The sequence below is a fragment of the Petromyzon marinus genome, chromosome 45 (genome assembly GCF_048934315.1).
Source record: "Petromyzon marinus isolate PM22_M1 ecotype Great Lakes invasive population chromosome 45, UKy_Petmar_22M1.pri1.0, whole genome shotgun sequence".
In the NCBI taxonomy this organism is placed as follows: Eukaryota; Metazoa; Chordata; class Hyperoartia; order Petromyzontiformes; family Petromyzontidae; genus Petromyzon; species Petromyzon marinus.
The window spans coordinates 7,541,649-7,563,208 of record NC_133711.1 but is presented as its reverse complement, the minus strand read 5'-3'; the positions used below and the strand labels follow the sequence as shown (position 1 = coordinate 7,563,208).

Here is a 21,560-nt window from a genome sequence, read left to right as displayed (position 1 = left end):
CACGCCATTGTACCGCACCACGCTCGCGCGTCTCCACCCCCCGCCCTCGCCGCCGTCGTCGGGCCGACCCGCTCCGGCCGGCGCGATGAAGTTGCGTGCGTGATCACATGACCGCAACGACCCCCGGAGCGACGAAGGCCCCCCCCCCCCCCGCCCCCATCCGGCAGTGGACGACCCGGCGCGAACGGGTGCCGTCGTTCCGGGCAAAGGCGTACGAACCCACCGAGGAGGAAGAGGCGGCGGTGGCGGCGCTGGCACGCGAGGTGGCATCACAGCTTGGGGCCATCTCGCCCGTCCGAATTAGGAATTCCACCTGCATTAGCGACACACACGTCCGTACGCTCGCTAAGTTCGTCCATTCATTTATTCGTTCATTCCTGAGTGCCTCTGCGCCGAGCCGAGAGTCAAATAGCTTTTGGTGCAAATCGCCACAGTCCCCGATTAGTTCTGCAAATCCAGTTTTTTCACACGCGCGCACACACGCGGACAAAAAAAAAAACACGCAAAAATGGAAATCGCGAAAAACTTAACTTCACCCGAAATATATTTTTTACAACAGATCCGCCAGATTCCCGGAACTTTTTCTGAGAGATGAGCGCGGTGAAGGTATAGGCGCAGCCCTGCAATTTCCTCGCTCATGGCCACTGCTGGCGGTATGGCCTCCGCTGGCAGGAGCTCTCAACACCCCCCCCCCCATCCGCCCACGCCGGAGGGCATTTTTGGGCCTCCTCTTTTTCACATGCGCCAGACTTCTCGAAAGGTTACCCCCCCACCCCCCCGCAAAACCGCGTGTGCAACCTGCCCATTGGCCGCTACCCATTTTATACTGCTGGGTGGACGGCCGGATGTGAGGTTTAAGAAACTTGCACCATCGCGTCAACTACCACACCGGGAGATCGGACGGAACCGACGGTCCCTGGGGATTGTAAGTCCGCCTGCTGACCGATACGCCACAGCAACATTATCCCCCTTGTCGGCTGGGTATTGGGCGGATTAAAGGATTTAGGACACTCGAATCGAGTAGCTCTGGATTGCAAGCACAATGCGCTCACCATTACATCGCGGCAGCATCCGGAGAGGGCGAGTGACACATTATTTTGGGGATCGGGGGATAATTTCACAAACGTGGCAGCGCTGTCTACAGGGTCACGAGCTCAGGCAGCGCACATGTGGGAGGACTGAAGGCTGGTTGGGAGATGGAGGGGAGACTGAAGTGGTAGTGGTGGTGTAGAGATACCCGTGCTAGAGGAGCCCTCTAACAATCGGTGTGGATGGGGTGGGGGGCTCAGCCACCCCGGCTAAACTCTTAAGTGTCAAGTGCTGGGAACAAAAATTTTTGTGTGTACAATTAAGTGAAGGGTGTCGCATGCGGGGGAGGAGGGGGGGAGCCGGAGCACAATGCACGCTGGACACGGAGGGCAGACCGCTCTGCGTCGCTCGTTCCGTTCAGTGTTCGACATTCGATTGACATGGAACCGTGTCGTGTCTCGTGCCCCCTCCTGTCCTGTACATCGCTGACCACTGACCCATTGATCACATCCAACCTTTTCTACAAACGACAAGAAAGTCCACCGAAACTGAACAATGCCTGCAAACTGGAAACAAAACAGAAATAACGAGATACCAAGGTGAGCTGCTAGCAAACGGCAGGAAGCCACCACACCTCCCATCATCTAATCATCAATACGGCCATACGTTCAGCTCTGCTGAGCTGGTGGTCGGGTCAAGGACGAGAGCATTCTATACGCACAACTTTGTGGTTGCATGACACGCACGCGAGGCATGCCCGGGAGTCGTTTCTTCCTGCTGTTTGTGAGCGGCGCACCTATGGGGCGTTGTTCACACCCACCAACTCTTGAGATTTGTCACAAATGCGAAATTGTAAATTAGGAAACAGATTGAAGGTCGGATGAAACAAAATTATTTGCGCCCCTCCACTGTGTACGCCGATGGCCTCGATGGTGTCGCACACACAAAACAAAATCTAACGCATAACGCGTGAAACAGCACTGCCGCAAGTCGAACAAAAATAATGTTTTGACAAAAGTGTCGCGATGCTTTTCGTCTTGCTATTGGCGCTTGTGCGCAGCAGTGCACGCGGAACTGTTGCATAAACGGCGCGGTTACACCGCCGTTGGGTGCAGCCACCGCGCGTGGTTTGTCAACGCTAAAGGGGACGCGAGCGGGCGGCAGAGGGAGAGAGGGGAAAACAAAAACAAACGGCTCGGACGCCGGAGCAAGGCAAGTCCTCGCTTAACGCGTGGTGCTCGTTCACACGATAGCGCGTTCTCGCAATGACGCGGTTCTTTCATTTTGGGAACACTTTTCTCACAACTCTCCCGTCATAACACGGAGTTGCGCACCGTGGTGTAACGTGGACCGCACGCGCCGTTATAACGCGGAACGCGCACCCGTTATAACAAGGGACGCACACCGTCGTTGTAACGTGGTTTCCGAGCGGTCGACGGCAAACTACTCTCTTGAACTGCGCGGCTCAGCGGTACGATACGGTACGCGGAATGATACAGTAACGCGGCAGCGTACCCTCAGATCTTTGTATCGCCAACTCGCCGTGTGGTGTGGGTAGCTGATCAGATACCCGCAAAACTTTATCGTTACAACATTTATGGGTGAAATCGTTTTCACTTTTATCCGTTTGTCGGTGAACGCATCCACTACCGCGTTAAGCGATGAATTACTCTCGTTACGCGGAGAGGCAGCGCGCCTACTGGGGTTGTTCTGGCTACCAAGTGGACTTTCGTAATTTAGAACCAAGTCCTGTATTACACACTCAGGACAACCAACCAGCCTCTCGTGAGATCGACCGAGCTCACGGAACTCTTGTTGCGACGCCCGGGTCAACGCGACGCAACGCTCGGCGCGTTCGAAAAGCAGTCAGCTCGCAAATCGTAACCCCCGAGGGAGGCTGCCGTGGGCGTTCACGGTTGTGCTGTATCGCGCGGCACCGCGAGTTGCTGCTGCTGTTGTTGTTGTTGTCGCTGTACCGCGCGTTGTCGTCGCTCCGATTTGATAGCCGTTCAACAAACACCGCCGTGTTGCATCTAGCCGCCGGACGGGGTCACGTCGAGCAGTTGGAAAACAACACACACGCACGCACGCACGCATTGCGTGTACGCACTGCTTCTTGCGCAAGAGCGACAAATCGTTGAGGCGCCGACCGCGTGGACGCGTCAACCACGAGACGTTTGTTTTGCAGGTGGCGGTCCCTCTGACCGCGCGCGGTGCCGTGTGCGGCAGATCAACACGACCCTGGCCGAAGGAAACCACCTTTCTCGGTCGCTCTCAAGAGGAGGAATAACAACAAGATGAAGCGTTTTCTCGCCAACACTGCAGAGGGGAAACAGCACAGCAGGGGGACGTTTCGGGCACTGACCCCCCTCCCCCGTAGCGTAGAGGTCAAAGAGCATTGGCCAAATAGGTCACCGGTATTTTTCCCTCATAGTGCCGCGGCGTTATTGACGAGCGGGTCGAGCTTTCGTTCGTCGTTGCTCGTTCTCTGTGCACCACTGCCAACCGTTCTGTCTAAGAAGAGAAGCTGGTGGCACCTGCAGACCAACGGAGCCTGCGGTGGCTCTATCCGGCACCAGTAGGGCCCCATAGGGAAAGGGGATGCACGGGCAGGCGGGCAGGCGGGCAGGCGGGCAGGCGGGCAGGCGGGCGGGCGGGCGGGTGGGTATGACGGCAGGAGGGGCGCAGCAGAATTTTTATTTTACGAAGGACCTGGGGGGAGGGGGGGGGGGGAGGTGGCGTGTGGGTGAGCGACGGTGTTAAGATCCCAACGACAAATTCCACCTTCGACGATTTCCACCCTGCGCTCGATTTCACTCGACCGCCTCCTCCGTGCCTTGCTCGACGATCATGAAGGCCGGCGCGGGAAGGTGCTGCCGCACCAGCAGCTGCTGGGAACCGCCGGCGTTGCCGCCAACGCCGGCGGCGGTCGCCGTCGGAGGGAGCTGGGCGGCGGCCGAAGATGCGACGGCATCGGCGTCGCCGCGGAGGCGCGCCGACACGTGCGCCGTGCCCAGGTTGTAGACGCCGGGGCGCGTGAACGCGGCGGCGAGGCGGAGGCGGTGCGTGGAGAGGGCGCCCAGGGACAGGCGGCGCTGCGTGGGGCCGCACCAGCTGAAGCCGGATTGCACGTCCGGTCGTGCGGAGCCGTCGGGCCTGCGGCGGGGGAGGCGGGGCGGATTGGGCCACTGGGCTATGACGCACGTGTGGCTGGCTGCAAATGATGATAATAAAACCCAAAAAAATAAAAACGCTAAATCCCACGAAGACAAACCTATGAACGCACCCATAAATACCGAAATCCAATAATAACAATAAAAAAAACCCACTGCATTCCGGATGATTCGTCATAGGAATTTGAAACTCGTCTTCATTTTTTCAACCGTAGTTTGGATCGGATGGCATGCCCTGGGCCAGTGGTTACCACCCCAGCAGTCGTCCTCAACCTCTGACCTCTGGCAGGGGTGACCCTGCAAGGATAAGCATGTGGGTAGAGGGGGGCCTGAGGCCGGGGGGTTGGAGGGGGAGGGGTGAAGAGGGGTTGGGCGGGAAGGGGGTTGGGGGGGGGGATTGAAGGTGGACTCACGCAATGGACGAGCGACCCCTGCAGTCGACCGCCACCTCCACGCTGGCCGGGCAGCAGTTGTAGAGGAGGAGGTTGATGGGCAGCACACAGAGCCTGCGGGAACAGAAGCACCGAATGACGTTGATGTACCGATAGGCGTCCGTTAACAGCACGAACACTGCACAATGCCTATTTGCGTCACCGCTTTACTTTATTTTATTTGTTTTGTGTCATATTGGTGACTCGGGTCACTCTCGCAAGGAAGATTCATCCTGGTCTCCCGAGTAATTCATTACCGGGCTTTATCAAAACATCATCATAAATTCTACTAGCGACGATAAAAAAATGTTCGTCCATAGTTCCGCTTGCAACTCAGGAAACCAAAGCAGCGCGAGGGCAGGCTGAGGCTTCTGCGTGAACTTCCTTCGAAATTCGGAGACTCCCCAAGCAAGGAGGATGGTTACCACGACGACGCTCGCAGCTTGATTTCACACCAACAGGTGGTGGCGGAGGTCTCTCCCCCTCCCCGACGTGGAAACCACTCGCTGGCCTCGATGCAATCATTTACCACTCCGCACACGCAGGTGCTGGAATCGAACTAAGGTCGGCGGGTTTGGAGTGCAGCGTGCAAACCGCTACCGCCTGACCTCCTCCCCCCCACCCCTTCCCCACAGAAAACACCAGCAAACTCACACACTCACTCAACACACTCACACACACACACAATCACATTCACTCTCACACACACACACATGCACGCAGAATCATTAAAAAGACAAAGATCCCCCATATAGTCTTAAAAACAATTAAGGGCAAGTACTGTTAGGGAGTACCTATTAAGGCCGGCACGGCACACGACGGGGCGAGTGGCCAACACCACGTCCGGTCGCCTTTATCTCTAAAGTGGTGATGTTCACACACCACACCAGATAATCATTTGAGGTTGAGTCGACCTAGGGGAGGCCTAGGACCGGTTGAGATATTCGTCACTGGATGAGCGGGAATTGAACTCGGGTCACCTGGTTCGTAGCACTGCGTGCAAACTCTACACTACCGCACCCCACAGTAACACACACTCACACACTCGTTTACACTTCAGCAATTTGTTGGAATAAGTTATGTTCAATTAAGGATAATAACTCCTTGGGATATCAATAGACAGGATAAAAACGCATAAACGTCCTTCCAAAAAAAAAAAATCCAAACTCACCGGTCAGAATGAAGAAAAACGTGATACCTTTATCTACGCATCAGGTGAGCGACCACTTCCTCAACGAGGGCAGAACAGGGATACGAAATACCGTTGACGGGCCAGCATGCACCACCGGGCACGCCAGTCACTTGTCACAGCACAGTAGTCCCCTGGGCAGTTACTAAAACTGAGACGCCACAGCGGCGTTGTGTTGCGAGGTCAAAAAGCATTCCCCTGCATCGCCCGATTCTCCCCGGGTGGTCGTCGAGACGAGGCGCAAACCTCAAGCCAAATAAATTGCCCTTACATGTGCCTGATGGATCTCATCGCATCGGACCTCGTAAAGCCAAGCAGGTGGAGAGTGGTTCGTGCTTGGATGGGTGAACCAGGTGTTGTCGGTGTGAGGCTGCAAGACCGGGACTTTATTCATTTCGGACTGTGTTGGCGACCCAGAAAAAACAATTTCCACATCCGGCACACCACGTCCAGTATAGCCCCATCACCAGACCCGGCGCCCTGGCGCCGGTCCTAGCGCGCCTCGCTGTTGCCCGTGGCTACCGCTGGTCACGCGCCACCTGACTGCAATCTACCTGCGACCCGGCAAACACCGAGTGTCATCTCGTCACCGTGGGGGTGTCGCGGTGGCGAGATGTTAACGACCTCGCCTGGGATGCAGGAGGGAGGTCGTCGTGGGTTCGATCCCGACCCTGACGCCTGCTGTAAATTTGGAGTTTGCATGTCCCTCTGTCCCCGTGGTTGCGTGGATTTTCTCTGGTTCCCCGGTTCTCCCCCCCGCACATTAAGAATCAACGTGCATTTAGAGTATTCGGAAGGGGAGGGCGCGGGTTCAGATATCACTCGCCACCGATTTTTTGGTCGTGGCCACGCAATCGAACTCAGATCGCCGAGTTCATAGCCTAATGCGCTCATAATGATCACAGTAACGATTGATAAGTGGTATTGGTGCAATCTTCTTCCTCTTCTTCTTCTTATTCTGTACGGCTGATGTAGATGCAGAGCAATTACGACAATTTCACATTCGGGTGGTCAAGCCAGACAACCGCATCAGGAGCAGCAGAGTGTATCACTGTGATGTCCCCTTTGTATCCGTGCATCGGGCATTGCGTCATTATATGTTGTGCGGTCTCTGATTTGGATGACCACAGTTCAGCGCACGGGCCCACAAGGGCTTGGTGGTGTGACTTCCAAGCAATGACGAGGGACGTTATTGAGGTCCCGGTGAATTGGAAGGCGACTGTTTTTCCGATTTGCAGGACTTCCCGTAGGGTTGCAGCGTTGCGGCGGATGGGACGGGGTAATATTTGCAACGCCAAGGGCAGCCAGGGTGTTGGGGGTCTTCTCATGCAAGCCAATCATCGTGAAGGAAGGAGTTGCGCTATGCTTCACAGGCGCAGTCTGCAAAACAGTTTGACGGCCGGGGTTGATGTTCCTGCATCTAATCTCAAATTGAGTCATTTGCAAATTATTTTTGAATTTGGAAAATTTGGTTTCCGAGACGCCGTCGCAACACCAGCGTGCTCTTTCAGAAAGACATCGCGGGTTCTTTGACATACGCTGTGAGGCAGGCACGGTGGCTAGGAGATGTTAACTGCCTCGCCTGGTATACAGGAGGTCGTGGGTTTGATCCTGACCCTCACGCCTGTATATATGGCGCTTGCACGTCTCTCTTCCCGTTGTTGCGTGGATTTTCTCCAGATCCTCTGTTTTTTCCCTCCACACGTAGAAACATGCATTTAGAGTATTTAGCGGCGATAAATTTGCACGTGACGATAAGCCACTTTGTTGAGCTATAATTTGTGGCCAGGTCGCTTCTCAAAAAGAATTATATAGCTCAGTGGGCCTTACTTAGTACAATAAAAAAAATTGTTTAGTGTTCTATGGTAAAAAAATATTATCAATATGCAATGCGTATTCACCAGGGCGACCTGCTGGTTCGAACCGCGAACCACTGCAACGAAAGATGAAAGCGCTACCGCTGGGTCCGTGTCACTGCACCACCGTGCCACTGTTGCTCACTGAAAGCTGCACATATACACAAGGGATACCATAAACTTGGATAATGTCGCCGAAGAAAGTAGATGAGCTCAGAGGTGAGATTCATCAACTTACCTTCTCTTTAACGCAAAACCTATAACCCCAAGCTCTACCGAAGCTCAACACCCCCAGCATAACTTCCAAGAACGAGGTTGTTACCGCAGGCTTTTACGTTCGCGGATAACAGAGGACGTTAAGGCAACATCTATTGTTAAGCTCCCATGTCCAACGCTCTCCCCCCATCATCAACTTCATCGACAACTCCGGCGGCAAATCGACCAGCGATGGTCAAGCAACCCCCATGATGCCTCACGGCCTGTGGAGGAGGCCGCCGCCGCCGCTTATCGTCCGTCCGTGTGCCCGCCCGCCCGCCCGCTCTCCCGAGTTTTGAAAAACGATATCTCAGACACAATAAGAATCGGGTGCGGAATGACCCTCAAACATACAAGCGCTATCAACGACGGAAAATATCCAATAAAACAATTAAATGGGGGGAAAATTAAATCACGTGTGGAAAACTGAGTTGAACGAAATGCGCAAGGCGGGTGACTAAGCGCGCGCACACAGAGCTCTGAACATAATTCAACGTGACTAATGGTGCACTCTTTCGGAACATGAATACACTTTACCGGCAGAGTGATTTTCGCTGCGGAAAATGACGGGATATTTCGGCTCGGGTGAGCATTTAATTAGCTAAGGGAGTCGGGCTCTGGTCAATGTCCCGGTATAACCCGTGACGTTGACTTATAGCCTTTACTAGACTAACACGTAGGCTTTCGCGAACAATATCATCCGTAAGAGTTGTTTTTTTTTAACAGACTGTTGGGGCAAGTGCTGTTAGCGAGCATCCATGAGAGATCCACGTAGAGATCCACAGAGTTGCTGCCGCCACTGCCAAGATCGTTGGCAGTGGCGGCAGCAACAGGACATCGCAGGGAGGTGGAGGGAACGTGCAAACTATCCGGAGCACACAGGCAATTATTTTCACGAAACCCACGCCAGAACCAAATGCAAAGCAGGATACACAAAAAGAGTGCTGAAAAATAAATCATGAACGGCGGTTTAAAAAGCCTGTCGGGAGTCTCGCCCCTTGCGAGAACGAATTCAAACAGCGAGTGATAAACCGTGCGCGTGAGCGAGCGTGCGTGCGTGTACGTGTGCGTGTACGTGTGCGAGCGTGTGCGCGACACCTTGCTCCAGAAGTTTGCTCGTATCTCTTGGAGCAAAGCGTGCGAGCGCGCGACTGACGGAGCGTGTACACGAGTGCGAGCGAGCGTGCGAGGAACATCACGCGCCGACGGGTGAGAGAACAGCCGTACGATCAAGCGCCTGCAACAATGGGTGACTGCGCACGTCACCGAACGAGTGAGCTTGCTTGGCGGATTGGCGAGTGAGCGAGTCGGCACGTGGCAGCGTGCGAGCGTGTGGCTAAGCGTGCGAGAGAATGTGTGAGCGCGTGTGTGAGCCAGCGAGGTAGCGTGTGTGTGTCTGTGTGAGCGAGTGTGTGGGTGAGTGTGCGAGAGTGAGTGCATGAGTGAGCGAGTGGAGTGCACGTGTGAGCGTAAGTACGCACGCACGTCTGAGCGCACGTGCGAGTGAGCGAGCGAGCGCGTCAGTCTGAGGCCGAGTAAGCAGGTGGGTGAGCAGGCGGGTGAGCAGGCGGGCGTACCGGTTGGCCGTGAAGTTGTGCGTGACCCTCTGCGCGTACTGCAGGCTGCACTTCACCATGCGGCTCAGCGCGTCTGGGTTTGGGCCGGTCGCCGGCGTCACCACCGGCTCCTCCGGCACAAACCTCAGCGGGGGCAGCTCCGTCACCAGCTAGGAGGGGGGGCGGGGGGTTTGGGGGGGGCAGGGGGGGGGGGTACAACGACAACCAAAACGTTATTCCTGAACCGCAAATTCCTATTTAAATTATACATGATTTTATCCGTGGGTGCTGTGGGGCGAGGGGTTGTTATCTCCTTCGCCTGGTACACACAGCTCCAGGTACTCATTTGAGGCTCAGCCGACCTAGGGGAGGTCCAGGACCTTGTATAATCATCACTGGTGTTGGCCATGAGCGGGAATCGAACTAGAGTCAATGGGTTTCTGTTAGCGAGTACCTAAATACAGATTCATAACGGCCATTCGCCACTAAGTGGCAGTGACATCACCACGGCGCTTGTGCCAGGCTTCTTGTACTTTAAGCTAGTGGGTGAGATTCACACGCACGCGCACACACACACGCGCAAACACACGCACGCGCACGAACGCACGCACATGCACGCACACGAATGCACACGCACGCACAAAACAAAGACACAGATCCCCTGTATAGCCTTAACAGACTGTTGGGGCAAGTGCTGTCAGCGAGCGAACACACGCAAGCGCCCTTAACCGGCGACGCGCGATTCAATCTAGATTTAAAACTAATTTCTTTAGAACTGCTTTTGTGTTTAGTTTTTTTTTTCCTTCCTCCGCACCTCGGATGAGCACGGTTGGCTACGTACGGTGCGAAAGGTCAACATATGTAACATACACACGAAAGAGGAAAGTTAATTTTACATTCATGCTCGTGCGGCGCATTTGAAACGCCGCTGAGTAACCGGTGCAATTAGCATTCATTTGCACACGTTTGCTATCCGGCACAGCGGGCGACGCTAGTAAAGAGGGGCGTCCTGTGGTGGGATGACATTTCACCGCGTGCCTTACCCGCTGCTGCCTGGCAGTTTAATAAAAAGAGGCAATATGGCTCGCGCGATTTGAAATTCCGCTGCTGCCGGCCTCCCCCACGTCACCTGCACCGTAAACATGATCACACCACCCCGACAACGCCATTGTCTCTGCACTCGTTCACAACGCAGTCCCTCAGTCAACGACAAGATCGCACTCACCCCGTTCAAGATGTGTGTATGTAGATTCTCCGTCAAACTCGCCATTACCTTCCTATCCCTCTCACTCCACTCCCCTCCACCCACTCTGCTGCCTCTCTTCTCATCTCACTCTACTCCTCTCTACACACTCTCCTACCTCTCATCACCCTCTACCCCCCTTCACGCACTCTCTTACCTCTCCCGATCTCATCATTTCGCTCTACTCCCCTCCACGCACTCTCCTTCCTCTTCCCTTCGAAATTCGTTCTGCTCACCTTCCCATTCTCTCCGCGATCCAGAGGTTAGCGGAATCGAACCGCTAAACTCTGGATCGCAAGGCCAGTATGTTAACCGTTACACCACAGCAGCATCCCTGAACAGAGCAATACGTAGAACGAATTTATTATCATTATTATCGTGGAATTAACCCTTTCTGATGACGTATGAGTACGTCATCAGTTATTCTTCCGATTCCGTTCCGATGATGGAATAAATTCCGAACGGAATCCAAAGTGAAAGGCCATGCGGGAGGGGCGTTTGGCAGAGTTTGGCGCCAGCTATAACCGAGTGCGGTTGTGTCGCTACAGTTCTCCACGGTGAGAACAGTACTATGTCTTTAAAAACAGCGGTGCTATGCCTCTCTAAACAAAGTTAATGCAGAGCCACTTGCACGTTCCGTGATTTAACTTGCAGACATCTCAGAGAGGGTTAATAAATCAGTTGAGGGACTGCCCCACGTGGCCAAAGTCATCGGAAGCAAACTGCTGGCGTCAAGACAGTGACAGCACGCGAATGCGCGCACGAGTCTTCTCTCCACAGGGAATCTTACGTGGGGAATCGCAACACGGGGACTCACAGGCGGGAAATCACACGCGGGGAATCACACGCAGGGATTCATACGCGAGTCTTCTCCCTACGACGCACAGCGTAAACAAATAAAATCACCGCGCCGCGTCAAATGCCTAACGAGCCGATGCTCGCTTCAACATATTCCGTCTAATTAAAATCACGTTGCGTGAGCCGGGTCTGCTCTTGTGAAAGAGACAACGTTGTTTCACAACTCTCAGCGGTTAAATAAAGGACTCAACGTTGTTCCACTACTTTCAGTGGTCAAATAAAGAGGCAACTTTGTTCCACGACACTCACCTCTCTCGTGAAATAAACAACGTGCTTATCAGCAGATGCAAACCACATGGATCACCTCCTGAGATGCCCTGCAGCACCACAATGGCAATCACTCAAGATGACGTGGTTATGCCAACCAACCAGCGGAAGCGGTGGCCTGTGCAGAATATTGGGGGAAAAGACTACCGTGCAGGTCAGAAGAAGAAGAAGAAGAAGTGGTTGGTGGTGAAAGGAAGCTCGGGAGATTGGGGAAACAGGGCAGCCGTGCTGCTGGGGTGAACAGGAATAGATTCGGTGACGGGCATGACGAGCCGCACGAGCCACACGCAACTGTGTGGAGCTATCACGAAGGCCCGTAGACGAATCACTGTCAGGGTACGTAGCCGGACGCGTTCTCAGAACGATTGGATTTTTTGTTTGTTTGCATAAACAATACGGACGCGAGACGATTGCGCATCGTGTTGTGAACCCCTGTTCGTCCGTTAATATGGGGGGGGGTCCCTTGAGCTACCTGAGCTTCTGATCGACTTGTTTATGCCTGGCACCCCATACAGCCACACAGACTGCTAGGCCAAGCGCTGTTAGCGAGTAGCGCCGATGAAGGCCGGGCACGGCACACGAGAGGGGTTGGTGTGGCCAGCACCACGCTCGGCCGCCTTTGCCTCACTTAGTGCTGACGTTTACACACCGCGCCAGGCGCTCATTTAAGGTTGAGTCAGCCTTAGCGGAGGTCCAGGACCAGTTCAGATATTCGCCACTGTTCTAAATACGTAAGTGGGGTGGCCACGCATGTCTCCTTCAAAGCCCTGAGTTAGTAGTGGAAATTCCACATTCCTATGGAATGACTGCTCTAACCCATTAAGTGGTACTCGTTTTTTATTGAAGGCCCGAGTCAATCCCACAACCGGGATGTGAACTCAGAAACCCCTGGTTGCAGGCCCGCACGCAGTTTAAGCAGTGCATAGCACAGGGGGCTATCCCCGTCAGCTAAGTACGGGAAACAGATTACCCTACGGGCCGTGCGCTCTCCTGTATCACCAAAAAAGGGTGAGTGACGGAGCTAACAAATAGCATCGGCCAGACTGTATCAAACACCAGCATGTGGTGTGAAACGTCGGACATCATAGCGAACAATGCCTGGCACATCTGAAATTAACAAAGGGGGAGGGGAAAAATCTAATCAGAATATTTATTTGTACTGGAGGAATCCGATGAGCTGTAAAGCTCTTTTTCACAGATGTCCAGTGGATATGCAATTCATGAACATCATCGTCAGCCGTGCTCAATCCACCCCTTCCCCCCATTCCGTCAGCACCGTCTCACGATCCTGCGGTGTAACAATCCGGTCAGCACCCTCTCACGATCCTGCGGTGTAACAATCCGCTCAGTACCCTCTCACGATCCTGTGGTGTAACAATCCGGTCAGCACCCTCTCACGATCCTGCGGTGTAACAATCCGCTCAGTACCCTCTCACGATCCTGTGGTGTAACAATCCGCTCAGCACCCTCTCACGATCCTGTGGTGTAACAATCCGGTCAGCACCCTCTCACGATCCTGTGGTGTAACAATCCGCTCAGCACCCTCTCACGATCCTGTGGTGTAACAATCCGGTCAGCACCCTCTCACGATTCTGCGGTGTAACAATCCGCTCAGTACCCTCTCACGATCCTGCGGTGTAACTATCCGCTCAGTACCCTCTCACGATCCTGCGGTGTAACAATCCGCTCAGTACCCTCTCAAGATCCTGTGGTGTAACAATCCGCCCAGCACCGTCTCACGATCCTGCGGTGTAACAATCCGCTCAGTACCCTCTCACGATCCTGCGGTGTAACAATCCGCCCAGCACCGTCTCACGATCCTGCGGCGTAACAATCCGCCCAGCACCGTCTCACGATCCTGCGGTGTAACAATCCGCCCAGCACCGTCTCACGATCCTGCGGTGTAACAATCCGCCCAGCACCGTCTCACGATCCTGCGGCGTAACAATCCGCCCAGGCACCCGCACGCTAACCGCCTTCTTCGTCGCTCCATCTCTGCGGGGGTGGACGTTGTGCTAAGTCGCACACGATCCGTTTCCTGCTCGTTGGAAATCCGTTCTCATTAAAAACAACAAAACACCCAAACGAGAGGCCCAGGGGCATCAGAACGGCTACCAAGGGAGAGGGGCGGCCCCCATTCGCTCCATCTGGTGGCTCTCACCAGGGTCAGCGGAACCACGGGCGACCCGGGAGGTGGACAGAAAAACAGGCGTCAACAAATCGGCCGAGCCGTGGGCAACCGTGAGGGTAGGGGCGGCGTAGAGGCGGGGGGGGGGGCGGAAGCAGGGGGATAAGGGTGATGGTGGGAACCTTGTTGCGTGTAATCTCCCTTCCAGTAATTTGCAATGTCATTTGGTTCCTTTCTGCAGAGAAGCAGCGCCCGCCCGTGCCTACGTACAGTGCCAAATAAGTTCAACATACATACATAAATAAATATAATGAACATCTGTGAAAAGAGCTTCATAGCTCATTGGATTTTTCCAGTCTAAATAGAGATGGTGATGATGATGGCGCACGAGACTTGCCATCCAGAGGTCGCCCGCTTTGATGATTGACATTTCATACGAGGACACCTGTGTGTACGTGTCACTTCTTTAGCACCGTACGTAGCCAACCGTGATAATCAGCGGTGTGGCGAGGTTTGGGGAGGGAGGACAACATACCTGTCAACCCATACGGTTTACCAGTATTCTTGTACAGAGTTTTCAGGTCCATACGGCGTACAGCCATTTCACTACGTTGCTTTGTTTGCGTTTCTGCCTTGTGATGGGACTTTTCAGGATAAACTGTGATTTATAAGGGCACGCAGTGGCCAGCAAGGTCTGAATTGGTCTGTAATAAAGTAGGCACTGATAAGGGGTTGACATGTATGCAAAAAAAACTCAAGGAGTGGCGGAGACAAGACGGTTAATAACGGATCATGTCGCTCGGATGTCGGCTGCACAAAAGCCGAGCATAGCGGACGGAAGGACGCGACGAGCGAGCGTAAGCAGCATCGACGGCATGGACGGCGACGACCCCTTTGACCTCGACCACACCCTTGACCACTCCGCCCCCGCCAAAACATTACAATGATACCTGCTGGAGAGGAGGTGATGTCACCTCCGTGCCGATGTCCTCCAGCCGAACGTGGTGCTGCCCCTCCACGATCGTCTGCCGCTTGTCCTCTACCACCACCGCCTTGGGGGTGCATGCACAAAGACAGACACAAAGTTAACCCGCGTAGCCTTTACTGACTTTTGGGGCAAGTGATGTTGGACGAGCACCTATGAAGGCCGGTACGGGCACATGAAGGGAGTGAGTGGCTAGCACGACGCTCCCTGCGCCGTATTCAGTCACCGCAGAAGGTGCTCAGTTGAGGCTGAGTCGACCTAGGGGAGGCTTAGTACAGGTTCAGGCATTTGTCACCGATATGGGCTGCGAGTGGGAACTTGAACTCGAGTCGCCGGCTCTGTAATGCAGTGCGGTAATCATTGCACCTCCGCTCCCCAAGAAGGCTCAAATAAAAGACAAAGATCCCCCATAAGGGCTAAACAGACTTAGGGGCAAGTGCTGTTAGCAAGCACATATGAAGGCCGGCACGGAATACGAGGGGGTGGGTGGCCAGCACCACGCTCCGGGCCGCCTTTGTCTCCAGAGTGACAATGTTTTACACACAGCAGCAGGTACTCATTTTAGGCCTTGTCGACCTATGGGAGGCCTAGGTCAGGTTCAGACATTGGTCACAGATGTTGGCTGCGAGTGGGTAATTGAACTCGAGTCGCCGGCTTTGGAGTGCAGTGCACTAACCGTTGCATCTCCGCTCCCCACGAAGGCTCTAACACACACACAGACATGTGGCCCCTTGCTCACCTGTGCAATTGAAACACCTTTCAAAAAAATCGCTGAAGGAGAATAAAAGCATCTGGGTTGCTTGGAAATTGATGGTGGGCGGCTAGGGGGGGGTATTGGGGAGAAATATGGGCGAGCGAACATGCAAACAGGTGGATCAGCGGGTTGGGATCGAACCCACGCCCTCTGGTCGTGGGTTCGATACCGACCCCGCCGCCTGTATTTTTGGAGTTTGCACGTCTTTCTCCCTGTGGTCGCGTGGATTTTCTCCGGGTCCTCCGGTTTTTCCCTGCACATTTAGAAACAACATCACGTGCTTATAGTATTTGGCTGCGAGAAATTTCCCACGAGACAAGACGCTTCTTTGAGTGATAATTCGTGGACAGGTCCCCTCTGAAAAAGAGCTACACAGCTAAGTGGGCACTACCTGGTAAAGTAAAATGGTTAAGTTTAGTTATTTTCGAGGGTGCAAGCATGAGAACAGGTGGGCGAGCGAGCGAGCGGGCGAGCAAATAGTCGAGCGCATGTGAGCATCATGATGGCAGCTCACCTTCCACAGCAGCGTGAGACTGATCTCGGCACGGCTGCTCTTCACCACAACCTCCTGCTGCTGCTGCCGGTGCAGCTCCGCCGGCGAGTCCGCGGGGGCCCAGGCCGGCGCCGCCGCCGCCGCTGCCAACGCCGCCGCCGCGCCCGGTTCGTCGCCGCTTCTCCGGCTCCGGGCAAAAAAATCCGAGCAGGGCGTCGCCCAACTCAGAATCTGAAAAGAAAGCGGAGCGGGGGCAGAGGGGGGAAATAGTCCGCGTCACGTCGAGGCCCAAATCGTGCCGCGAGACCGCACCCCACAGGCTGGATGGGAGGTCACGGGGGGTGCCATTGGCCACACTTCGCCACGTCGGTCAGGGCCTGGTTGGTGAAAGGGGGGGCGCGTCACCAGGACTGTTTCAGATCGTACTCGCCACCGCTGGTGTTAGCCGTGGCCGGGATCCGAACGCGGCTTGGTCGTGAGCGGAGCGAAATTAATTGTTGGTAGGGAGTTATTCTTCATCCTCTTATTCCTCTTCTTCTTTTTCCTATTTGTCTTCTTCTTCAGCCTCTTCCTCCTCCTCCTCCTCCTTCTTCAACCCCTCGAGGTCGGGGATGATCGTCTTCCAATCCGTGTCTAATCCACGGAAGACAGCTGGGCAAGGCCGACCGGGGACCGACAAGACTCTGCCGTCGAATCTGGGGCGTGGGCGTGTGTTTTTGAGCGGGACGGGTGGTGGCGGTACACACTCGCACAGTTTGGTTTCATCGTCACCAGCCGGGATATATTCACTACTGGTTGAAGCCCCACCCCCCACCCCCCCACTCCCCCCCCCAAAGGCCGCCGCCATCACCCCACTTTCTCGGAATGCAAGAAATTCAGCCAAGAGGCTGCGACACCACGAGAACGATTACATCGCTCGTTCTTCTGCAAGTGGACGTGCTCTCGGGCTTGTTGCCCGCCCTTGGGTGCTACTCCATCGTGGAAGTAAATAATAATAACGACGTTATGTTTTGACGTTTTATTTTTAACATGGACGTTTAATTACGAGGCGCTACATTTCACTCGCAAAAAATATTAAAAGTTCAAGAATTTTCAAGGAAAAAAAACCGGAATTATACCCTGCAGTAATAGCTACCGCAGGAGTCGTGAAACCAATTACATGCTTGTGACTAGCTATCAATCTCCGCAGTTACACGGCCCATTTATGCTGCCATAGTCCTGAGCCGCAATTACACAACGGTGTGGTTTTTGGAGGTAGCGCGGCTGCTTGCGATTGTTTAAATACCCCATTTAATGTGGCAGGTGACAGGGAAATAGACAATGCCTGTACACGCACATGGCATACAAGACTTCCGAGTTATCTTCCCACTGACAGCTGCTGGACTTGGGCCAATCACTGTTACTCATGTCCATCCAGAAATAATACACACGTCTTGCACAAACTCATCCCGTCGACGAACACTCATCCCATTCACCAACGCTCATCCCATTCACGAACACTCATCTCATTCACCAACACTAATCCCATCCACTAAAGCTCATCCCATCTACCAACACTCATTCCATCCACGAACACTCATCCCATCCCCTAACGCTCATCCCATCTATCAACACTCATCCTAGCCACTAACATTCATGCTCTCCACGAACCAGTAGCGAGTGCGTGGATCCACGACCGTGAAAGTGAGCAGACGGGCCATAAAGACAATGAGAACCTAACTTTCACAGAGGTTTCAATCAAATGTGACAAACATCAATGGTCGTGGTTCTGCCTGGAACCACTTTCACAGTCGCCAGGCATCCACTCGGAAGAATCTGCCATGGAGAAATTGGGCACGAATCCGGCTGTGTGCTGACAATGGAGGGCAACACAGGGAGCTGTTGGAATCGAGGTAACGTCATCTCTGGTGGGTTCCCCCCCCTTGCCCCCGCCCCGTGCAAAGGGACTTTGCGGTCACCCTGTATATGGATCAATTGCATTGGCTACGATAAAACCTAAGTTTCATGTCCACGCAAAAGGTCGCTTTGTTTCAGGCCCTCTTGCTGCAAGACACAAGTGTTACCACTGCGCCACCCTGCCCCGCCCACACATTGACCTATCCGATTAACGTTTAAGGTCGCAACTCATTGCACACAAAGTGCTTGACGCAAATGATCCGCGGTGCCTTGCTGATCTCCTCAAGTAGCATGAACCATCACGTGAACGCCGGTCATCCTCGCAGCGGCTTTTGGCTAACCATTGAACAAAGACGATGATCGTATTCCGCGCTTTCGGATGCGCTTCTGCGGCTGTCTGGAACGCTCTTCCTGCCGATATTATGAAGCCACTGGTGCTATGTACTTTTAAATCATCTAGATTGAAAACTCATTTCTTTAGAACTGCTTTTTGTGGCTAGTTAGTTGTCCTTCCCCCGCACCTCCGATTAGCACGGTTGGCGACGTACGGTGCGAAAGACGTTCAACATACATATGTTTGTATCCTATGAAATGTCAATCATCTTGCACTACGTTTCCATCACCTCTCCCACCTTTACTCCCCTCTCCAGCTTATCCTTCAACGCGTGGGGGGGGGGGCGGGGTGCGAAATTTCCTCCACATCAGCTCACAATTAGCGGCTTCGATCATCGGGAAAGCGGCACTTTGCCCGCGGTTATTTCGTCGCACTTGGATGCGCCGCTGCGTTTTCGGGTGCGCGGTTCATTTGAGCGGTGCTCTCAGCCCCGTAGAATTCGTTTGAAACGTTATCGTGGCCGTCGCCGTGTACGCTGCACATGCGCGTGATATTTTTGCCTCGTTGAGCCGGTAATAGTGAAGCCAAGTCGGGGCGCGGTTCCAACAGTTCGGAACGTGCACGTCGGATGCCATAAAGACGTGGGTAGTCGTTAGTGTAACCGCAGAGCCGCCTTCCACCGTGGGCATCGATAAGTCAACCAATTAAGAGGAGTGTCATTCAGAGAAGATAAATCATCTGTTCAACTTCATTTGCAAGCGAGAAGCGCTCGTGAAAAAAAAAAACACCCACACTGTCGGGCGCCGCTCGCTATTTATTTCCACCACTGATTGCACCGCGAATGTGGAATATCGCTGGATTCAAGCCGTCATCGTGGCCAACACTGCTGATTATGCCAAGGAAAAAGATGCCCCGTAGAGCCTTAACAGACTGTTGGAGCAAGTGCTGTTCGCAAGCACCTATGAAGGCCGGGACGGCACACGACGGGATGGGTGGCAAAGTGCCACTCCCGGCCACCTTTGCCTCCCCCCAGTGCCGATGTTTACACACGGCACCAGGTACTCATTTGAGGCCGAGTTGACTGAGGGGAGAGGCCCAGGACCGGTTCAGATCATTGTCACTGGTGTTGGCTGTGAGCGGGAATCAAACACGGGTCGCCGGGTTCGTATCGCAACACGCTAACCTCTATGCTACCGATCCCAATTATCTCTGATGATGCCATCACCGCACCACACCCAATCGCCAGCGCTATCTACCCTATGCCAGATCTTGCAGCGGCAGTTGCTGCACGGTAGAGACACAGCGGTCCCCAAAACCTGCCCCAAGAATTCCACCATCCGCTCTTAGGTCTTCTCTTCTGTTTGCTGGACTCATGGAGACGAATGCAATGCCTGACACGAATCGATTATAAATGCAAGCTATTGAAAAACTACGTAAAAAAATAATGTTCACAAATGTTTGTTTTCGGCTTTCTGTTCGCTTCATCGCTTTTGTCATTTTTGGTGGCCCAGATCACTCTTAGCAAATGGGACTCCGATCCTGGTCTCCAGATTTCTCACATAGTTAAACATGTCATGTTAACCGTCACATTGTATTTCGCAGTTACACTGTAACTGCGTATGACTAAATCAAAGAGTTGCTTGTCACTTTGGTTTAGTATATCAAGGCATTAAGGCCTGTACCGCAGATATACATAACCTGTTCTGATGTTAACTACCTCGCCTGGTAAACATGAGGTAGTGGGTTCGATCCTAAACCTGTCGCTTTTATATCTGGGGTTTGCGTGTTCTCCGTGTGGTGGCGTCGATTTGTCTCCAGGTAATCCGATGGTGGCAGGGACAACAAGCTAAACACAAAAATAAATTTTAGAGAAGTGAGTTTTCAATCTAAATGATTTAAAAGTACATAGCTCCAGTGGCTTCCTAATATCGGAAGGAAGAGCGTTCCAGACAGCTACAGAAGCGCATCCGAAAGCGCGCAATGCGGCGGACCGTTGTTGTTCGATGGTTAGCCAAAAGCCGCTGCGGTTGCAGAGGATGAGCGGAGTTCGCGTGATGGTTTAAAAGAAATGATTATGATGAGGACGACGATAAACACAGCGGAAACATCGCCCTTGTCACAACGACGACCTCTGACACCCACCTGCTCGTCAGCGAAGGTCACGTCCGTGTACATCAGCTTGCCCGTATCCTCGCACGACCCTGTGGCACACGCGGAGAGACACGGCGTTCACCTCCTAGCTAACGGCAGAGCTACGGGGTCACCCGCGGTTACCCGTGAGCGGATTTATCTGGAGCGCGGTTTAACTGCATTCATTCTCACCTTGTACGTATGTACGGTGAACTTCTTTCGCACCATACGTATAGCCAACCATGCTAATCGGAGGTACAGGATGGTGTGGAGATGTGCAAACAGGGAACAGACCATAGACCACGGAGCAGTTTTATTGACGTTAGTTGTCGATTAACGAATTTTACCCTGGAAAACCCCTTGAGATGGGACACACATCTCGTTTGCAAGGGCATACATTGAAGTAAAATCAGAATATGTATTCATACTGGAGGAATCCGATGAGTTATTAAGCTCTTTTTCACAGATGTTCAACAGGGGTAGGTAGGAACGTTACAACACATGCAGCAAACACATAACGGCACGCAGACAAAACATTTTCAAGTAGTGAACTACTTGTGAACTCTGTGTGAGACCACACAGCCAGTTCCATTCGTGCGCATGCTGGTAGCAGCAATATGGTTCGGGAGCCAAAAGCCAATGTCGAGGGCTGCTAGCCACGAAGAGAGGGCTTCAGGAGAGAGACGGTTCGTGTCGTTTTGCTGTTCCTCCACCTCCGTCGAAGGTAGCGCAGACCACAGTGGGTTTTACTTGGCAGCGAAGCCATAGAACTCAAGAGCGAAGGCACTGAAGTTGCCTCTGTTTAACTGGGCGGAGACCTCAAGGGAACAGGATGCGCCTCATGTGCATGAGTGACCCTGTCACCAAAGGGACAAAAACAAGAAAATAATAAAAAATACCGGAGGTAAAATAAAATAAATACAGCCCAGAGCAGACAAACTGAGTCGGCACCCAAGAAGTGATCCCCTGCACATCAACTGAAG

General features: G+C 53.5%; 1 protein-coding gene across 1 annotated transcript in view; it reads right to left on the bottom strand.

The window, feature by feature from the left end:
* Positions 1 to 515: 515 nt before the first annotated feature.
* TRAPPC8 (trafficking protein particle complex subunit 8) overlaps positions 516 to 21,560 on the bottom strand; it is a 64,010-nt gene continuing 42,965 nt past the window's right edge. The window contains exons 25-30 of the mRNA XM_032971041.2: positions 20,590 to 20,648; positions 16,239 to 16,448; positions 14,936 to 15,037; positions 9,511 to 9,659; positions 4,616 to 4,708; positions 516 to 4,185 (exon numbers count right to left, since the gene is read on the bottom strand). Coding sequence (XP_032826932.2) covers positions 3,843 to 4,185; positions 4,616 to 4,708; positions 9,511 to 9,659; positions 14,936 to 15,037; positions 16,239 to 16,448; positions 20,590 to 20,648 — 956 coding nt within the window. The 3' untranslated portion in view covers positions 516 to 3,842. The remainder of the gene's footprint in view (positions 4,186 to 4,615; positions 4,709 to 9,510; positions 9,660 to 14,935; positions 15,038 to 16,238; positions 16,449 to 20,589; positions 20,649 to 21,560) is intronic.